This window comes from Elephantulus edwardii, unplaced genomic scaffold, assembly GCF_000299155.1.
Source record: "Elephantulus edwardii isolate Elephantulus edwardi_28Jun2011 unplaced genomic scaffold, EleEdw1.0 scaffold00172, whole genome shotgun sequence".
Lineage (NCBI taxonomy): Eukaryota > Metazoa > Chordata > Mammalia > Macroscelidea > Macroscelididae > Elephantulus > Elephantulus edwardii.
This window is the reverse complement of record NW_006399922.1, coordinates 5,233,871-5,250,672: the sequence shown is the minus strand read 5'-3', so window position 1 is coordinate 5,250,672 and position 16,802 is coordinate 5,233,871. Positions and strand designations below refer to the sequence as shown.

Below are 16,802 nucleotides of genomic sequence, written 5' to 3'. Positions count from 1 at the left end.
AAAAAAAACCATCTCAAGAATAAGTTTGAGACATTGAATACACTAATGATTGAAGAACAGATGAACTGTGGGATGACATCAAGGATATCTCCTTGAAGAAAACCAGCACTATTAGCCTGGCAAAAATCCTTTCACTCTTAAAAGTGTTCTTGCAAAACTCTTCATGTCCTTTGTTTTAAAGCATGCTTCATAGTGTTTCCAGAAATCCTGATGATTTTTATAAAGACCCATTCTTACTATACTTATTCCATAATGCCAAATTCTATCCTTATTTCCAGAAGTAGGGAGCCTCATACTTCCTTCCTCTTAAGGAACTTGAACTGCTATCAGGTCCTTCTCATTATCATCAATTTCAACACATGGCAACCCTCCAACAGGCTTCCATGGTTATAAACCTTTACAATCCAAAACCTCTGTAAAAAAAAATAAAAATAAAAAAATTATAAATTAAAAAAAAAAAAGGAGGAGGCTACTACATTTTTCTCCACAGAAAAATGGTAGACTTGAATCGCAGCACAACAAATAATGCACTATGCCACTCAAGTTACTTAAAGTAGGTTAAAATGTTTTTTTTTCTGAATTGGTGTGAGTGACCATACAATAGTTTTAAAGTGTGGAGAAACAAAGCAAAATAGCAACATGATGTTTTAAGTTCCTCAGAAAATGTTGTGTAAAAACATATAATCAAACTACCTCTAGGACCTGAATTAATATTGTCAGGAACTAAGATTCTTCATAAAACATATTATTCAGAATGCCTGGGATCAGAAAATCAAGCAAACCAACCAACAAAACACAACCTTATTTATTCCATTTTCTGGGAAAAAGAAAAAAGATGTTTGTGTTTTCCAAACTACACAAGGGCATTTGACTGTGTAGATTATAAAAACTTATGCATAGCATTGAGATGAATGGGAATGCCAGAATATTTAATAGTGCTCATTCCAAAAAAGTCTTAGACCAAAAGACAGCTATGAAACACAACACAGGCACACAGCATGATTTATTGCTATTGTAAGGTACCAATGAGTTGAGTATGACTCATGGTGAATTTATGAACAACAGATCTGAATCCTGTCCTATCCTGTGCCACCCTCACACTTCCTGACACACTAGAACCCCCTATGGGGGACTGTGCCAATCCATCTGGTTAAGGGTCTTCCTCTCATTGGCTGACCCTGTGCCTTTCTGAACATCATGTCCCTCTCCAAGGAAGAACCTCTCTAAGCAACATGCCTGAAGCATCACATTTGCCTCCAAAAAGCAAAGTTGCCTCCTCTGGCTCCACTTTCTCCAAGACATATTTGTTTGTTCTTTTGGGATATTCAGTGCTCTTCTCCAACACCACCGCTCAAAGATATCAATTCTTCTTTCAACCCTACTCATTGTCCAACTCTCAGACACATAGCAAGTGATCAGTAAGACTATGGCCTAAATCAGATGCACCTTAGTCCTCAAACTGACGTTTTTACTTCTCAATAATTTGAAGAGGTTTCTAGACTTTTCCAGTGCAACACATTTCCTGATTTATTGACTGCTGGTACCAGTGGTGTTGACTGTAGATCCAAGTAAAATGAAGTTGTTGACAGTTTCAATCTTTTTTCCCATCTATCACGATGTTGCTTATCAGTCCAGTATTTTTGGCATTGTGATGCAATCCATATTGAAGGCTGCTTTGGTTTACAGCATGGTTTAAATTAGGATTATGTATCTGTCAGGGTTGTGTTCTTTAATTATATTAATTCAAATGTAGGGAAAGCAAATAATGTGACAAAATGGACTAAATGAAGAATATGTGACATTAGGAATGAAAGGAGGCTCATCAACAACCTGCAATATACAGATGACACAGCCCTGCTTACAGAAAACAATGAAGACTTGAAGCACTTATTAATGAAACCCCAGGAGTATAGTCTTGAGGATGGATTGTATCTCAACACAAAGAAAACTGAAATCTTCACAACTGGTCCAATAAACAACATTACAATAAATGGAGAAAAGACTGACTTTGTCAATTATTTCATTTTACATAAAAACCCTTGGAAGCAGGAAGCAAGAAATCAAACTACATACGGCAATGAGAAAACCTGCTATCAAGAAGCTCTTTAAAATGCTAAAGACACTCTAAAAGCTAAAGTATGTCAGACTCAAGCCAGGGCATTTTTAATTGCTTCATATGCATGTGAAAGTTGGATAATGAAGAAAGAAAAGTAAAGAAGATTTGATTTGTGGTATTGGCAAAGAATACTGAATATACCATGGACTGCCAAAAAAAAAAGTTTTGAAAGAAATGCAGCCAGAGTGCTTCTTACAAGCAAGGGGGAGTATGTGAGAGAGATATTTGTCTCACAAACTTTCATGCTTTCATGGGAGGTCAAGTCCCTAACAAAAGCTTTTATGCCTGGTGAAGTATAGGGCCAGAGAAGGAATGAAAGACCCTTAATGAGATGGGCTGACACAATTACTCCAAGAAAGGGCTTGAGCACAGTTAAGGATGGTGCAGATTTAGACAGGTTTTGTTCTGTAGTATGTCAGAAGGGGAGCTTACTCACCAGCATCTAAAAACACTTACAGTTAATTTTTTAATATAATTATGCTAATTCCTCTTAAGAACATAACTATTTAATATAATAACTTTTATAACATGAAAATTAGTTTTTAAAAAACACATAAAAATAATAGACTTTCATTCTTTGGTACTCATTTCTTAAAGACCCGAAAATGCTACCTCGTCTTTGAGAGAACTATCTTCCTTCATGGTGGTGGCATGCTGACCCCACTGTGTTTGCAATAAATTTGAATGTGGTGGTTGTTCAGATCTGTAAATCAGAAAGAAGAAACACAATATAAATTTGTTGTATTTGGTTACAATGAGTTAAACATATTTTGAAAAAGTGGCATAGCAGTTGACCAAAGACAGTTTAGGCACGTATATCTGTAATCTAAAATATTCCGAATAATGGAGTTTTCCAGGGGCCAACTACATTTTTTTAAAAAAGTTAATTTTAAAATAATTAAAGATTCACAAGAAGTTAGGGGAAAAAATAGTATAAATAGATCTTGTATGCCCTTCCCCGATTTTCACTGGTAACAAAACTATAGTACATTATTAAAACCAGAACTTAACATTGATATATTTAATGTAAACTATCACTCTCACTTGCATGTCACCAGTTTTTACACACATTCATCTGTGTGTATGTATGTGTAGTCTCATTCCATTTAACACGTAATCAGTTATCCTAAGGCAACAGAATCAATGGTTAAAGCTAGATGTTAGCCAGTTCTATTAAATTTTTTATTCATTTTTATTTTTATATATGTTTTATAAAGATAGGAGGAGTATGGTCATTCCCCTCCTGTGTGATCTACTGCCTCTGAAAATCCACTGGAGGGTCATCCATGGATTGGTGCAACTTGATTATATACAACACCATCACAGATCAAAAATTATATCATTGATATTTTAGTGCTTTATCAATTTAATATTGTTAAATAATTTCTCTCTTTTTATAAAACATGCATTACCAAGACTATTGGAATTTGTTGGACACCAGCAAGGCAAGTTATCTCATCTTGGAGGCTTACCTGTACCTTATGTCAACCATGTCAGCATCATTCTTCATGTATTATGTGTGACTTAAAAACAAGCAAAATATAAACTTAACAGTAATAAATGCTGTTTGGATGTATGTAAAATCTAATCCTTGTTTAAGTAATAACTAGAGGTTTCTGGTGGGAGAGTAGCAAGGGCTTGTGCTGCCTACCCAAAGGCAGGTAGTCTGAATAGCTGCTCCACTGAAGAAAAATGGGCAATCATCTCCTGTGCAAATTAAAGCCTCTGAAAACCTGCTGGAGGGTTGGCAATGAGTCAGTTCAACTGACGGCAATAAACAACAACATAAGTAATCTTTGATATCTACCTTTGAAATGAACACATTTTTCACCTCAAAGTCTTTCTAGGTTGGAATTGCACTTCACTGACTGTATGGAAGAGTCTTTAATACTAGTTATGTTCAACCCCAACTGAATGGATTGAGAAATTGTGGTACATTCACAAAATGGAATGCTAGTAGCACTCAGGAGCAACAATTGAAAAAAATTCTACATCACTTGGGAGACGCTGGAGAGCATTATGCTGAGTAAATTAACTCAGTCTCACAAGGACAAATTATACTTATGACCAATTATTGTAAAATAGAAGGATAACTAATGAAATAGGTATGGAGATCCAAGGGGGGAAAAGGTGGGAGCAGAAGGGATGAAATCGGAGGGTTGCACAATTTGGTGGGTTGAAGGAGAGAATACAGAAAAGGGGAAAGAGGACCTGAAAAGACTGGGTAATGGTGGGCATAGTCTAATAGTGATTAATTTTATAAAATATAATGAATAGGAATGATTGTATGAAACACAATGTGAATGAAGAATAGTGTGAAACACAATGCATACAAACTTTGTAAGGATATCAATAAAGAAAAAAAGTAAGGATAACTAGTAAAACGTGAGGAGGAAGGGGAAGAGGTGGGAGCAGAGGGGTGAGGCTGGGCTAAAAAGAAAAAGATACGTAGTGAAGCATGTAAGAGTAAAAAGTAATGAGACCAGGAATTCAGAATTATTTAATTTTTTAAAAAATCAAATCAAATCAAATCAAATAGAAAAAATAAAGAAAATGTAACAACAACAAAATCATCCACACAAAGGTTAACACAGAAGATCTGAGCAGACAGAAGAAAGTGTCAGTGAACTTGAAAGAGAAAACTTAAATATGGATGTTAATGGGAAAAAGAGAATGAAAGAATGTAAAGAGACTTTTCCCAAAAATTGTAAAATGGCATTGTTTGAGATGATTAAGGACAATAGACTAGGATGAAATTAAGAAGTTGTACTTATGTGGTCAAATGGTACTGTGCTAAATCCTTTTGTGCACATGGGAGCTCTGGTGGCTCAGTGGTAAGGAGTTATGCTGCCAATCCAAAGACACACAGTTTGGATTCACTAACTGTTCTGTAGGGAAAAGATGGACTATCTCCTCCTGTGCAATTTATTGCCTCTGAAAACCCACTAGAAGGTCAGCTATGAGTGGGTTTCAACTTGATGGTACTAGAAATTTCTAATTTAAATGATCTTTTGTCTATTTTAAACTGCTCACAAAAAATAGGATGAGTGAAAAGAGAGAACACAAGACCGGCATAATGTTGACAACTGGTAGAACAAGGTGATGGATACGTGAAGCTTCAAAATAGTGAGGGTTTTTTTCTGGTTTTGTGAATATTTTAAATTTTGAAAAGGAAAATTTTTTTAAAAGTATGGTGGTGTATGAGATTTATTTTAAATGCATTAGAAAGAAAGGATAGAGAATAGGATAAAGTAATCAGAGTAAAATGTCAATGGCAGAATCTGGTTGTGGTGGGTCACTGTATAATTCTTATTCTTTTTTTTAAAATATATTTTTAAAACTTCTTAACAGATAAATATACAAATTTGGAAAAATGTTAAGTCTAGGTTTGGAAAAGTTGAGGGAATCCCAGAACATTTAATTGTTTTCATATGAAATCTATACCTAAACCAAGAAGCTGTTGTCCAAACAGAACAAGGGTGGCACTGTATGGTTTAAAATTAAGAAGGGTGCACTGTACAGTTTAAAATCAAGGAGGGTGCACCCAGGTTTTATGTTGTTCCATACCTGTTCAAACTGTACACTGAGCAAATCATTTGTAAAGTCAAACTCAATGAAAAAGAATGTGGAATTAGGATCAGAAAAAGACTCATCAACAACCTGCATTATACAGATGACACAACCTTGCTTGCTTCAAGTTAGGAGGACCTGAAGTGCTTGCTGCAGAAGATGAAAGACTACAGTCTTCAATACGGATTACATCTCAACATCAAGAAAACAAAGGTTGTGTAACAGTGAATAAATAAAAAAATTTAAAAAGAGAAAACAAAGGTCCTTACCACTGGTTCAATGGGCAGTATCATAAAAGATAAAGGATTGAAATTGTCAACAATTTCATTACTTGGATTCACAGTCACCACCTTTGATATCTGCAGTCAGGAAATCAGGAGATGTATTGCATTTGTTAAGCTTGCTGTTAGGGAATCTCTCCAATACTGAAGAGCAATGATGTCAGTCTGAAGATGAAGGCATGCCTTATTCATGCCATTGACTTTTCAATACTTTTTATGTGTCTGTATAATGATTAAGAGCTGCATAATGAATAAGGATAATAGAAGAACTGATGCCTTTGAGCTGTAGTATTGGAGAAGAGTACTGAATATGCCATGGACAGCCAAAAGAATGAACAGGGAGGGAGCTCTGGTGGCCTAGTGGCAAGAAGCTGTGCTGCAATCCCAAGGTGCGCGGTTTGAATCTACCAGATGGTCCACTGGAGAAGAAAGGGAAGTCTCCTCCTGTGCCTGTCAGATTCAATACGACAGTGCAGAACAAGAAAAAAAGAAAAAAAAAGAGTGAACATGTATATCTCGGATCCACAATCAACACCCGTGGTACCAGCAGTTAAGAAATGAAAAGACATACTGAACTGGATTCTGCTGTGAAGGAATCCTTCAAGGTACTATAGAGCACTTAGTACACAGGTACTTAGTCTAAACCTAAGAAGTGCCTCACTCAGGCCATGGTCTTTCCAATCATTTGCAATGCATCTGGGAGCTAAATAATGAATAAGAATGACAGAAGATATGTGGTGTGGAGAAGAGTACTGAATGTCTCATGGACTGCCAAATGAACAAACAGCTATGTCAGAAGGTGCTACCAAAGTGCTTCTTGGAGGCTAAGATGGTGAAGCTACATCTCACATATTTTGGGTAAATTGTTAGAAAGGGCTCTTTCTTTCTTTCTTTTGGAGTTGCATAAAAGCTTATATATATTGTATTTCATTCAGATACACTTTATTTCACACATTTCTTCAATTACATTGTATTTCATATGATCATTCCCATCTATTGTGTTTCATAAAATTAATTACCATTGGTCTAGGCCCACCATTACCTTGTCTTTTCAGGTTACCACTGGATCTTTCCTAATTATTTCACCTCCCCCGCCTCTCCCACCAAACTCTGCAACACCAATTTCTTCTCTCACTATCCTCAGTTCCCCTGTTCCTTCTCCTTCCTCCCTTGGACGTTCATACACATTTTACCAGTTATCCTTATTTCTTTACAATAACGGTCTCATACATTATTTGTCCTTAGCAGACTGAGTTAGTTCACTCAATATAATGCTCTCCAGTCTCTTGCATGTTACATAGTTTTTTCAAAATCATTGCTCCTGAGTGCTGCATCGTATTCTATCATGTAAATGAACCACAACTTCTCAAGCCATCTGCTTGTTGATGAATATCTTGCACTGTTTCCATGTTATTGTGAATAATGCTGCTATGAATATCAGTATAAAACATCTCTTTGGCCAGTACTAATTTCCTTGGGGTATATTCTTAGCCTGGGCATAGTCAATGAAACATAGACAGACATTCCTCTAGTACTCTCTGCTTTCAGCCAAGATCCATCTGACATTAGCTAAGATATCACAAGTGCCACAACCTCTTCTAAATCCATCCTGCACTTCAGGCAGTTCTCTATTGATGTGCTGTTCTAGTCGTTTTTGGATGATCTTCAGCAGAATCTTGCTTGCATGTGATAGCAATGATATTGTTTGATAGTTTCCACACTCTGTTGGATCACCTTTCTTTGAATGGGAACAAATATAGATCTCTTCCAGTCAACTGGCCAGGCGGGTGTTCTCCAGATTTCTTGGCACAACTTGATAAGCACATCCAGGGCAGCATCTGTTTGTTGAAATATGTCAATTGGTAGGCCATCAATTCCTGGGGCCTTGTTTTTTGCCAATTCTTTCAGAGCAGTTTGAACTTCCTCTTTCATCACCACAGGCTCTTGCTCATACGTTGTTTCATGAAATTCTTCTGTGTCCACCAATTCCGTTTCGTACAATGACTCTGTATACTCTTTCCATCTTCTTTTAATGCTTCCTGTATCATTTAATATTCTGCCCAAAGCACCCTTAAGTATTGCAACTTGAAGTTTGAATTTGTTCTTCAGCTCCTTCAGCTTAAGAAATGCTGAGCGTGTTGAGCCCCTTTGATTTCCTGACTCCAGCTTCTTGTACATTTCATTGTAATACTTTACTTTGTCTTCCCTAGCTGCCCTCTGAACTTGACTGTGTGGATCATAACAAACCGGCTGACTTTGAGAGGAGTGGGAATCCCAGAATACTTTATCGTGCTTAGGCAAAACTTATACTTGGACCAGGAGGCAGTCATCAGAATAGAGCAAGGAAACACTACACGGTTCAAAATTGGGAAAGGTGTGCAACAAGGATGTGTCCTATCTCCATATCTTTTCAATCTATGTGCATAACAAATTATGCAGGAGGCTCTATGAGGAGAAATATGGCATCAGGATTGAACGTAGACTTATCAACAATCTGCGTTATGCAGATGACACAACCCTGCTTGCTGAAACTGAGGAGGACCTGAAGCGCTTGCTGCAGAAGGTCAAGGATTGCAGCCTTCAATATGGATTGAAAGGTCAACCTCAAGGAAACAAAGATTCTCACCACTGAGCTGATTGGCAGGATCATGACAGATGGTGAAGAGCTTGAGATTATTGACAGCTTTAGTTTACTTGGCTTTCATCAACATTCTTGGTAACAGCAGCCAGAAAATTAAAAGAGGAATTGCACTGGGAAAGTCTTCTGTCAGAGAACTCTCCAAGGTACAGAGGAGCAACAATGTCAGTCTGGAGACTAAGGTGCACCTGATACAGGCCATGGTCTTTGCCATTACTTGCTATCCTTTTCAAAGAGCTGGACAATGACTAGGGATGATAGAAGGAGAGTTGATGCCTTTGAGCTTTGGTGCTGGAGAAGAGTATTATATATACCATAGACTACTAAGAGAACAAACAGGTTCATCCTGGAGAGAATGAAGCCAGGCTACTCTTTGGAGACAAGGATTCTGAAGCTTCATCTGACATACTCTGGACATATTATAAGGAGGGATCAGTCCCTGGAGAGGGCCGTCATGCTTGGGAGGGTAGAGTGACGGTGCAGGAGAGGAACACCCTTGATGAGATGGATTGATTCAGTCACTGGGGAAATGGGGTAGGCTTGTCGGAGGCAGTGAGATTGGCAAGGTTGATAAAGCAGGGTTTAGGGCTGTTGTACGTAGGGTTGCTATGAGTCGCAAGTGACCCCACAGCACATAACAACAACAACAACAACAACAACAACAACAACATAGACTTAGCAGTGGAATAGGTGAGCCCTGGAGAATGTCTATGTTCAGCTTTTTGAAGAATTGCCAAATTGCCTTCTAAAGTGGTTGTACCATTTTACAATCCATCAATTGTCTCTGAGAGTTCCAATTTCTCCACATCCTTTCCAACATTTATTGCCAGCTGTTCTATTAAACTTTGCCACAGTCATTGGGGAGAAATGGTATCTCATTATGGTTTAGATTTGTATCTCTCTTAGTGCCAGTGATTTTGCACATTTCCTCACACGTGGATAATTTTCAGCAGAATCTTGCTTGCATGTGGCATTAATGATATTGTTTGATAATTTCTGCACTCTATTGGGTCACCTTTCTTTGGAATGGGAACAAATATTGATCTTTTCCAGTCAGTTGGCCAGCTGGCTGTCCTCCAGATTTCTTGGCACAACTTAGTGAGGACATCCAGGGCAGTGTCTGTTTGTTGAAATATGTCAATTGGTATGCCGTTAACTCCTGGAGCCTTGTTTTTTGCCAGTTCTTTCATAGCAACTTGAACTTCCTCCTTCATCACCACAGGCTCTTGCTCATATGTGGAGTCTCTATAAGATTCTGTAAATATCTGCTATGAGACCGTTGTCTGTAATGGTATTGCCAAATGTTTCTTTTCCCAGTCAGTAGGTTTTCTTTTCACTTTGTTGGAAAATGATTTTGATACACAGTGATTTAATCTTTAGAAGGTTCCATTCTTCAATTTCATTCTCTCCTGGTTGTATATTTCTGGCTGTATTTGTCAGCCTTTTTATACCATGAACTAGGTCTTCTAAGCTTGGTCCTACTTTGTCTCTTGTGATTTTTATGCTTTGGGCATTTACCCCAAGGCTTTGATCTACCTTGAGTTGACTTTTTTTGCATGGGAGGAGACTCCCTTTCCTTCTCCTGTGGACCACTTTGTGGATTTGAATTGTGAGCCTTTAGGACTGCATTGCAGCTTCTTACCACTAGGGTAGCCTGTTACTTTCCTAATATATTTCATAATAGTGAGTATTTTCTATTACTTCATTGTGGTTATTGAAATAATTTACTGAACTCAATAGAGGAAAAGGGAGTGTCATGGGAAGGAGGGGTTTCTTTTGTGTTCACTCCTCTCCTCTTCTCCCTCAGATAGGGGTCACAAACTGGACCATTTTTATATTTCCAAAATTTAAAAATGTGTTTATGCACTTGCCAGGTTTTGGCACTGGACAAGTCTTATAAGTTAGAAGTCATTGTAATACCATGAAAGAAAAATAAATAGCCCAGATGACACAAGCTTTGCAGCCATGAAAAGACATAGATTCATACTGTCTAGGAGGCAGGTAGAATGTGTTTCACAGATTTCTGACGGACTTAATAATTTCCAAGACTCATGGTTCATATATAACTCTTGTTGCCATGGAATCAACCACGACTTCCAAAAATCCTATGAACAATGGAATGAACAATGGAACCATGCCCTATCCTGAGCTAATCACACCTCCCTGACACACCTCACCCCCCTGTCACAGGCACTGTCTCAATCCATCCACCTTGGGTCTTTCTTTCCTCACTGGCCCTCTAACTTTCCAAGAATGATTTCCTTCTCCAAAGATTGGTTTCTTCTGGCCAACATGCCAAAAACATATTTTAAAAAGCTTTAAAATCCTTGCCTTCAAAGAATAACCTGTTTGTTTTCTTGGCAGCCCATAGAATGTTTAATACTCTTTTCCAGGACCATGACTCAAAGAAAGCAATTGATCTCTCATCCTTATTCACTGGTCAGCTATGAGAAGACCATGGCTTGGATAAGCTGCACCTTAGTCTCTTGACTGACATTATATTTCTTTAGCACTCTGGAAAGGTTCTTGACCACAAACTTTACCAATGCAACTCATGATTTCCAGAATGCTGATGACATGGTTGCTGCCTATGCATACAATCAAGATGTATGTAGTGTTCGACCTATAATGATGCATATTGGTCCAGTGGTGAAGATCTTTGTTTTGTTGATGCTGAGATGCAATCCATTTTGAAGGCTGTAGTCCTTGATCTTCTGCAGCAAATGCTGCAAGTCCTTCTCAGTTTTATGGAGTAAGGTTGTGTCACCTTCATAATACAAGCTGTTGATGATTCTTCCTCCAATCCTGATGCCACATTCTTTTTCATAAAGTCCAGACTCTCTATTGATTTGTTCCTCATAGACTGAAAATGTATGGAGACAGGACACATCCCTGAAGGATACCATTCTTGAATTTGAATAATGCAGTGTTCCCTTGTTTTGTCTGTATAACAGCTTCCTGGTCCAGATACAGGTTACACATGAGTACAGTTAAATTTTCTGAGATTTCCGTTTTTCTCAATTGTATTTACAATTTGTTGTTATTCACATTGTCAAATGCCTTCGTAAAACACAATAGACATATTAAACATCAGAAAACACAAATAGACATGTTTCTGATATTCTCTGCTTTCAGACAAGATCCATCTCACCTCAGCAATGATGTCCCTAGTGCAATGGCCTCTTCTAAACCCAGCTAGTATTTCTGGCAGTTCTCCGTCAATGTACTGTTCTAGTATTTTTGGATAATACACAGCAAGAATTTGCTTCCATGTGATATTATTTGACAATTTCCACATGCTGTTGGGTCTTTTTTTGGTTTTGAAATGGGAATGAATAAGGATCTTCCATTCATGTAGTTGTCTTCCAGATTTCTTGGCACAAGCTATTAAGCATATCCAAAGCTGCATGTTTGTCGAAATAAGTCAATAGTTCCGGTGCCTTATTTCTGCCAATTCTTTCAGAGCAGTTTGAACTTCCTCTTTTACCAATGGTTCTTGATCATAAGCTATTCCCCGAAATGGTTCTGTGGCAGCCAATTCTTTTTGGTATAGTGATTCTGTATATTCTCTCACATGTCTTTTTGATGTTTCTTGGTTCATTTAATACCCCATAGCATCTTTAAGTACTGTAACTCAAGGCTTGAACTTGTTCTTCAGTTTCTTCAGCTTAAGAAATGTTGACTGAGTTCTTCCCTTCTGATTTTCTGATTTCAGCTTTTTGTACATTTCATCATCTGTAATTACTATCTTGGAAAAATGGAATAATTTCTCAACCTATCATTTTTTAAAAATGCATTGTTCATTTTTTTATTTTCATGAAAATTTATAAAGAACTTGGATTTCCATTCATTCATTGTTGAACATTTTTCTCCTTGTCTACCCTCCCTCGCATATTGTTTTTGTCTTTAGAAAAAAGTTCTTTCCTTATTATACAGTCCTGCACCCCCCCCACTATACAACTCTTATTCTGTACTCTTGTCATGCCAATAATACCCAATCATATATTTCTTTTATATAGCTTTCTCTCATTTTTCAATGCCATATACATTATTTATCCCCTCTTTTCTTAGTTTCCCCCAACCCACTTATCAGTCCTGTTTTATTATAGTGGCATTATGCAATATTTGTCCTTTTGTGACTGAGATATTTCACTCAGCATAAGGTCCTCCAGGGTTACCCATTTTATAGAATATATCATGAGTTCCTTGCTTTTCAGTTCTGCATAATATTCCATTGTGTGAATATATCACACCTTCTCTATCCACTCGTTTGTCAGTGGGCACTTGGGTTGTTTCCAACACTTTGTTATTGTGAACAAAGCAAAAATTAACATGGGTGTGCATATATCTGTGTGGGTGGAAACTATGGTGTCTTTAGGGTATATTCCCAGTAGTGAAATGGCTGGGTCACATTGTGGTTTTTTTTAATTGAAATTTTAATGAAAGTTTATAGAGACTCTGGATCTCCATTCATTCATGGTTGCACCTTTTCCTCCTTGCCCACCTTTGCCCCCAGATGACTTTTCTCTGTGAAAAGTGAAAAAAAAAAAATAAAAAAACTTCCTTTCATTATTATAAAATTCTCCCTCCCCAGTCAAATGGTATTTCTATTTCCAACTTTTTAAGAAAGCACCATACAGCCTTCCATAGTGGCTGCACCATTTTACATGGCCACCAACAATGAATAAGGGTTCCAGTTTCTCTCCAACCTTGCCAGTATTTGTAATTGGCTGTTCTGTTGAATTTTGTTATTCTTACTGGGGTGAGATGATATCTCACACTTATTTTGATATGCATCTTAGAGCTAGGGATTTTGAACATTTCTTCATGTGTTTGTTCACCATCTGAATGTCTTCTCTGGTGATGTGTCTGCTCATATCCTGTGCTCATTCTAGATATAAGTCCCTTATCGGACATGTCATTACCAAATATTTTTTCCCAGGTTGTGGCTTCACTCTTTACAATGCTGCAGAAGTTTTTGTATGGGCACAGGGATTTGATTCTTAGACCTCATTCATCGAATTTATCCTCTCCTGGATGTAGGTTTTTTCAGAATGCTTGGAAAACTGTTCAAGTTGTGGATTAGTGCTTTTAGGGTTCTTCCAAGTTTTTACTCTAATGAACTTTATAGTGCTTGGTTTTAGTCCAGGTCCTTGATATACCTTATGTTGGTTTTTGTATATGGTATGAGGTGTGGATTTTGTTTGAGTTTTCTGCCGATGGTTTTCCAATTTTGCCAACATCATTTGTTAAAAAGGCTGGCATTTTCCCACTTAAATGATTTCATCTCCTTGTCAAAAGCCTGTTAAACATATGTAGAAAGGCTGATTTCTGGGTTCTCAAGTCTATTCCACTGATCAATGTGTCTGTCATTCTACCAGTACCACACTGTCTTGACCACTATAGCAGTGTAGTAGGATTTGAAATCAGGGAGTGAGATGCCTTCTACCTTGTTTCTCTCTTTAAGGAATGCTTTGCTTATTCTGGGTCTCTTTCCATTCCAAATAAAATTGGAGATTGTCTTTTCCACTTCGTTGAAGAATGGAATTGTTATTTGTATCGGGATTGCATTGAACATATAGATTGCCTTTGGGAGGATTGTCATTTTCACAATATTGAGTCTTCCTATCTTTGAGGAAGGGATAGTCTTCCATTACTCCAGGTCTCTCTTGATGTCTTATAGAAATTTTTTGGTAATTTTCTTTGAATAAGTCTTTTTTGGGTGGGTTTTTTTGTTTGTTTATTATGGATTTTTTTTTTTACTAATTTTAATCAAAGTTTACAGAGACTTTCAATTTCCATTCATTCATCGTTGCACACTTTCCTCTCTGTCCACCCTTTCTTCCCAGTTTACTTTTCTCTTTGAAAAGTTAAAAAAAAATTCTTTCATTGTTATACAATCTGCTCCCCCCGCCCCACCTCCAGTCCACTTCACTGTGCGCCTTTCATTCTGGACTCTTGTCATACCTGAAAGACCTAATCATAGACGCCTTTTAAGTTCTCTCCCTCATCTGTTTAATGCAGTATACATTGTTTAGCCCCTCTTTTCTTAGTTTCCCACCAACCCTGATGTCAGTCCTCCTTTACAACAGTGGCATTATGCAGTATTTGTCCTTTTGTGATTGAGATATTTGACTCAGCATAACATCCTCCAGGCTCACCCAATTTGTACAATTCATAAGTTCCTTGTTTTTCAGTAATGCATAATATTCTATTGTGTGAATATACCAGAGATTCTCTATCCATTCATTTGTTGGGCACTTAGGTTGTCTCCACCTCTTGGCTATTGTGAACAAAGCCATGACAAACATGGATGACCATGTATCTTCTTGGGTGGCAGTTCTGGTTTCTTTAAGGTATATTCCCAGTAGTGGAATTGCTAGGTCAAATGGTATTTTTATTTGCAACCTTTTTTTAAAATTTAAACACACCATAAACAGCATTTATTACCTTGGTATATCATTCTGGTCTTGTTGATGTTCCTTCACATTTAAGTGGTTCTCCATCTTCCCTCCCTCCTCCCATTTGGCTGTACAGTGCATCCTCGGACTGTTAGCCCACAGCAGCAACTCAGTTTACTCCATTTTCCTCATATTCATTCAGAGGGTCAAAGTTCTGGTCCATAAATCCTTCTTTATAGGAAATTCAGTGCTTGCGAAAGAATTTGTAATAAACCAGGCATCCCAGGATGATGAGCTCCAATAAGATGACAATGGAAAGCAGCAGTTTATTGGTCACTTTTCTGGACATTGAACGGAGAATCTTCCGACTTTTGCTCAAGTTTTCATTTGTGTTTACCAGTCTGCTCTTGGTACTTTCCAGCTGTTTTCGTTGCTCCCCCAGTTCCTCTATGATTTCGGAGCCAATCTGGTCAGTCTCCGTGGCAATCCGATGAGAACGCTCAATACCCTGGGTGGCCCGGTTCAAGCTGTCAGTGCCTTGCAGAAGCAAGGCCCTTTGAGACTGTAGTCGATTCATGTGCTCGTTCTCTACAGCATAGGTACTGAAATTTCAGGTCTCCTCGGCCCCCAGGTGTGGCTGTCAAAGGTGTGCTTTTCTCACTTCCCGATGCAGTTTGGCAAGGTCTTTCCGGTAGGTTCGAAGTTTGGACATCACAGGATTACGGAAAGATAGGGGTGCATAACGTAGTTCTTCCTCCATCTCTGCCAGCGTTTCATTGGCTTCTTGTTGTTTTTCATCAAAATCTCTGATCAACTTCTTCTTCTCTTCGGTCCCCGCCGTCCCCAGCAGCCGCTCGGGCACTCCCTGCAGGTCATCATGGAGGCGGCGGAAGATCTCTTGCAGCTTCTCAAAATGCTCAGAGGAGGCGGCAGAGGTGGCCATGGCGCAAGGCGCGGCAGAGCGGCGGCCGCCAAGATTCTGGGCGCGCAGCCCGCTCCTATCCCGGCAGTCAGCCTCCCAGCACCACAGCCATCAGGGCCGCCGCCTCGGCCTCAGCCGCCAGGGCTATTTGCAACTTTTTAAGAAAGCACCATACAGCCTTCCAGACTGATTATACCAGTTTACACTCCCACCAACAGTGAATAAGGGTTCCAGTTTCTCCACAACATCACCACATTTGTTGTTTGCTCTTCTGTTAAATTTTGCTAATCTTACTGGATGAGATAATATAGTTGTTTTGATTTATATCTCTCTTAGAGCTGGCGATTTTGAACATTTCTTCATGTGTGTATTTGCCATCTGAATGTCTTCTTTGGTCAAATGTCTGTTCATATCCTGTGTCCATTTTCAATTGGGTTGTTAACATTTTTCTTGTTGTGGTGCTCTAAATAAGTCTTTTGTGTTTCTAGTTAGAGTTACTCCTAAGTATTTAATCTTGTGATTAGCTATTGTGATGGGTATTGATTTTCTTGGTTCCAGTTCTATATTCTCTTTGTTGCTATACAGAAATTAAATTGATTTTTGTATGTTGATCTTGTATCCTACTACTTGCTGAATTATGTCTAGTAGTTTTCTTGTTGAATTTTTAGGGTTTTCTGGAGTCGAAAAATCAAAAGGGCCGAACTCGTTCAGCATTTCTTAAGCTCAAGGAACTGAAGAACAAATTCAAACCTTGAGTTGCTATAATCAAGGATGCTTTAGGCAGAATGTTAAATGATCCGAGAAGATGGAAAGAATATACTGAGTCACTGTATCAAAGGGAATTGGCAGACACAGAAGCATTTCATGAAATAAC

The 16,802-nt window shown here is 38.2% G+C and overlaps 1 protein-coding gene and 1 pseudogene across 2 annotated transcripts in view; both read right to left on the bottom strand.

The window, feature by feature from the left end:
- Nucleotides 1–16,802, bottom strand: part of LOC102870725 (centrosomal protein kizuna-like) — a 342,509-nt gene that overhangs the window by 138,175 nt on the left and 187,532 nt on the right. The window contains exon 7 of the mRNA XM_006895665.1: nucleotides 2,729–2,819. Within this exon, the coding sequence (XP_006895727.1) occupies nucleotides 2,729–2,819 (91 nt within the window). The remainder of the gene's footprint in view (nucleotides 1–2,728; nucleotides 2,820–16,802) is intronic.
- LOC102854603 lies at nucleotides 15,037–16,065 on the bottom strand (annotated as a pseudogene). The gene has a single exon (XR_438957.1). The product of XR_438957.1 is annotated as a vesicle transport through interaction with t-SNAREs 1B pseudogene (transcript).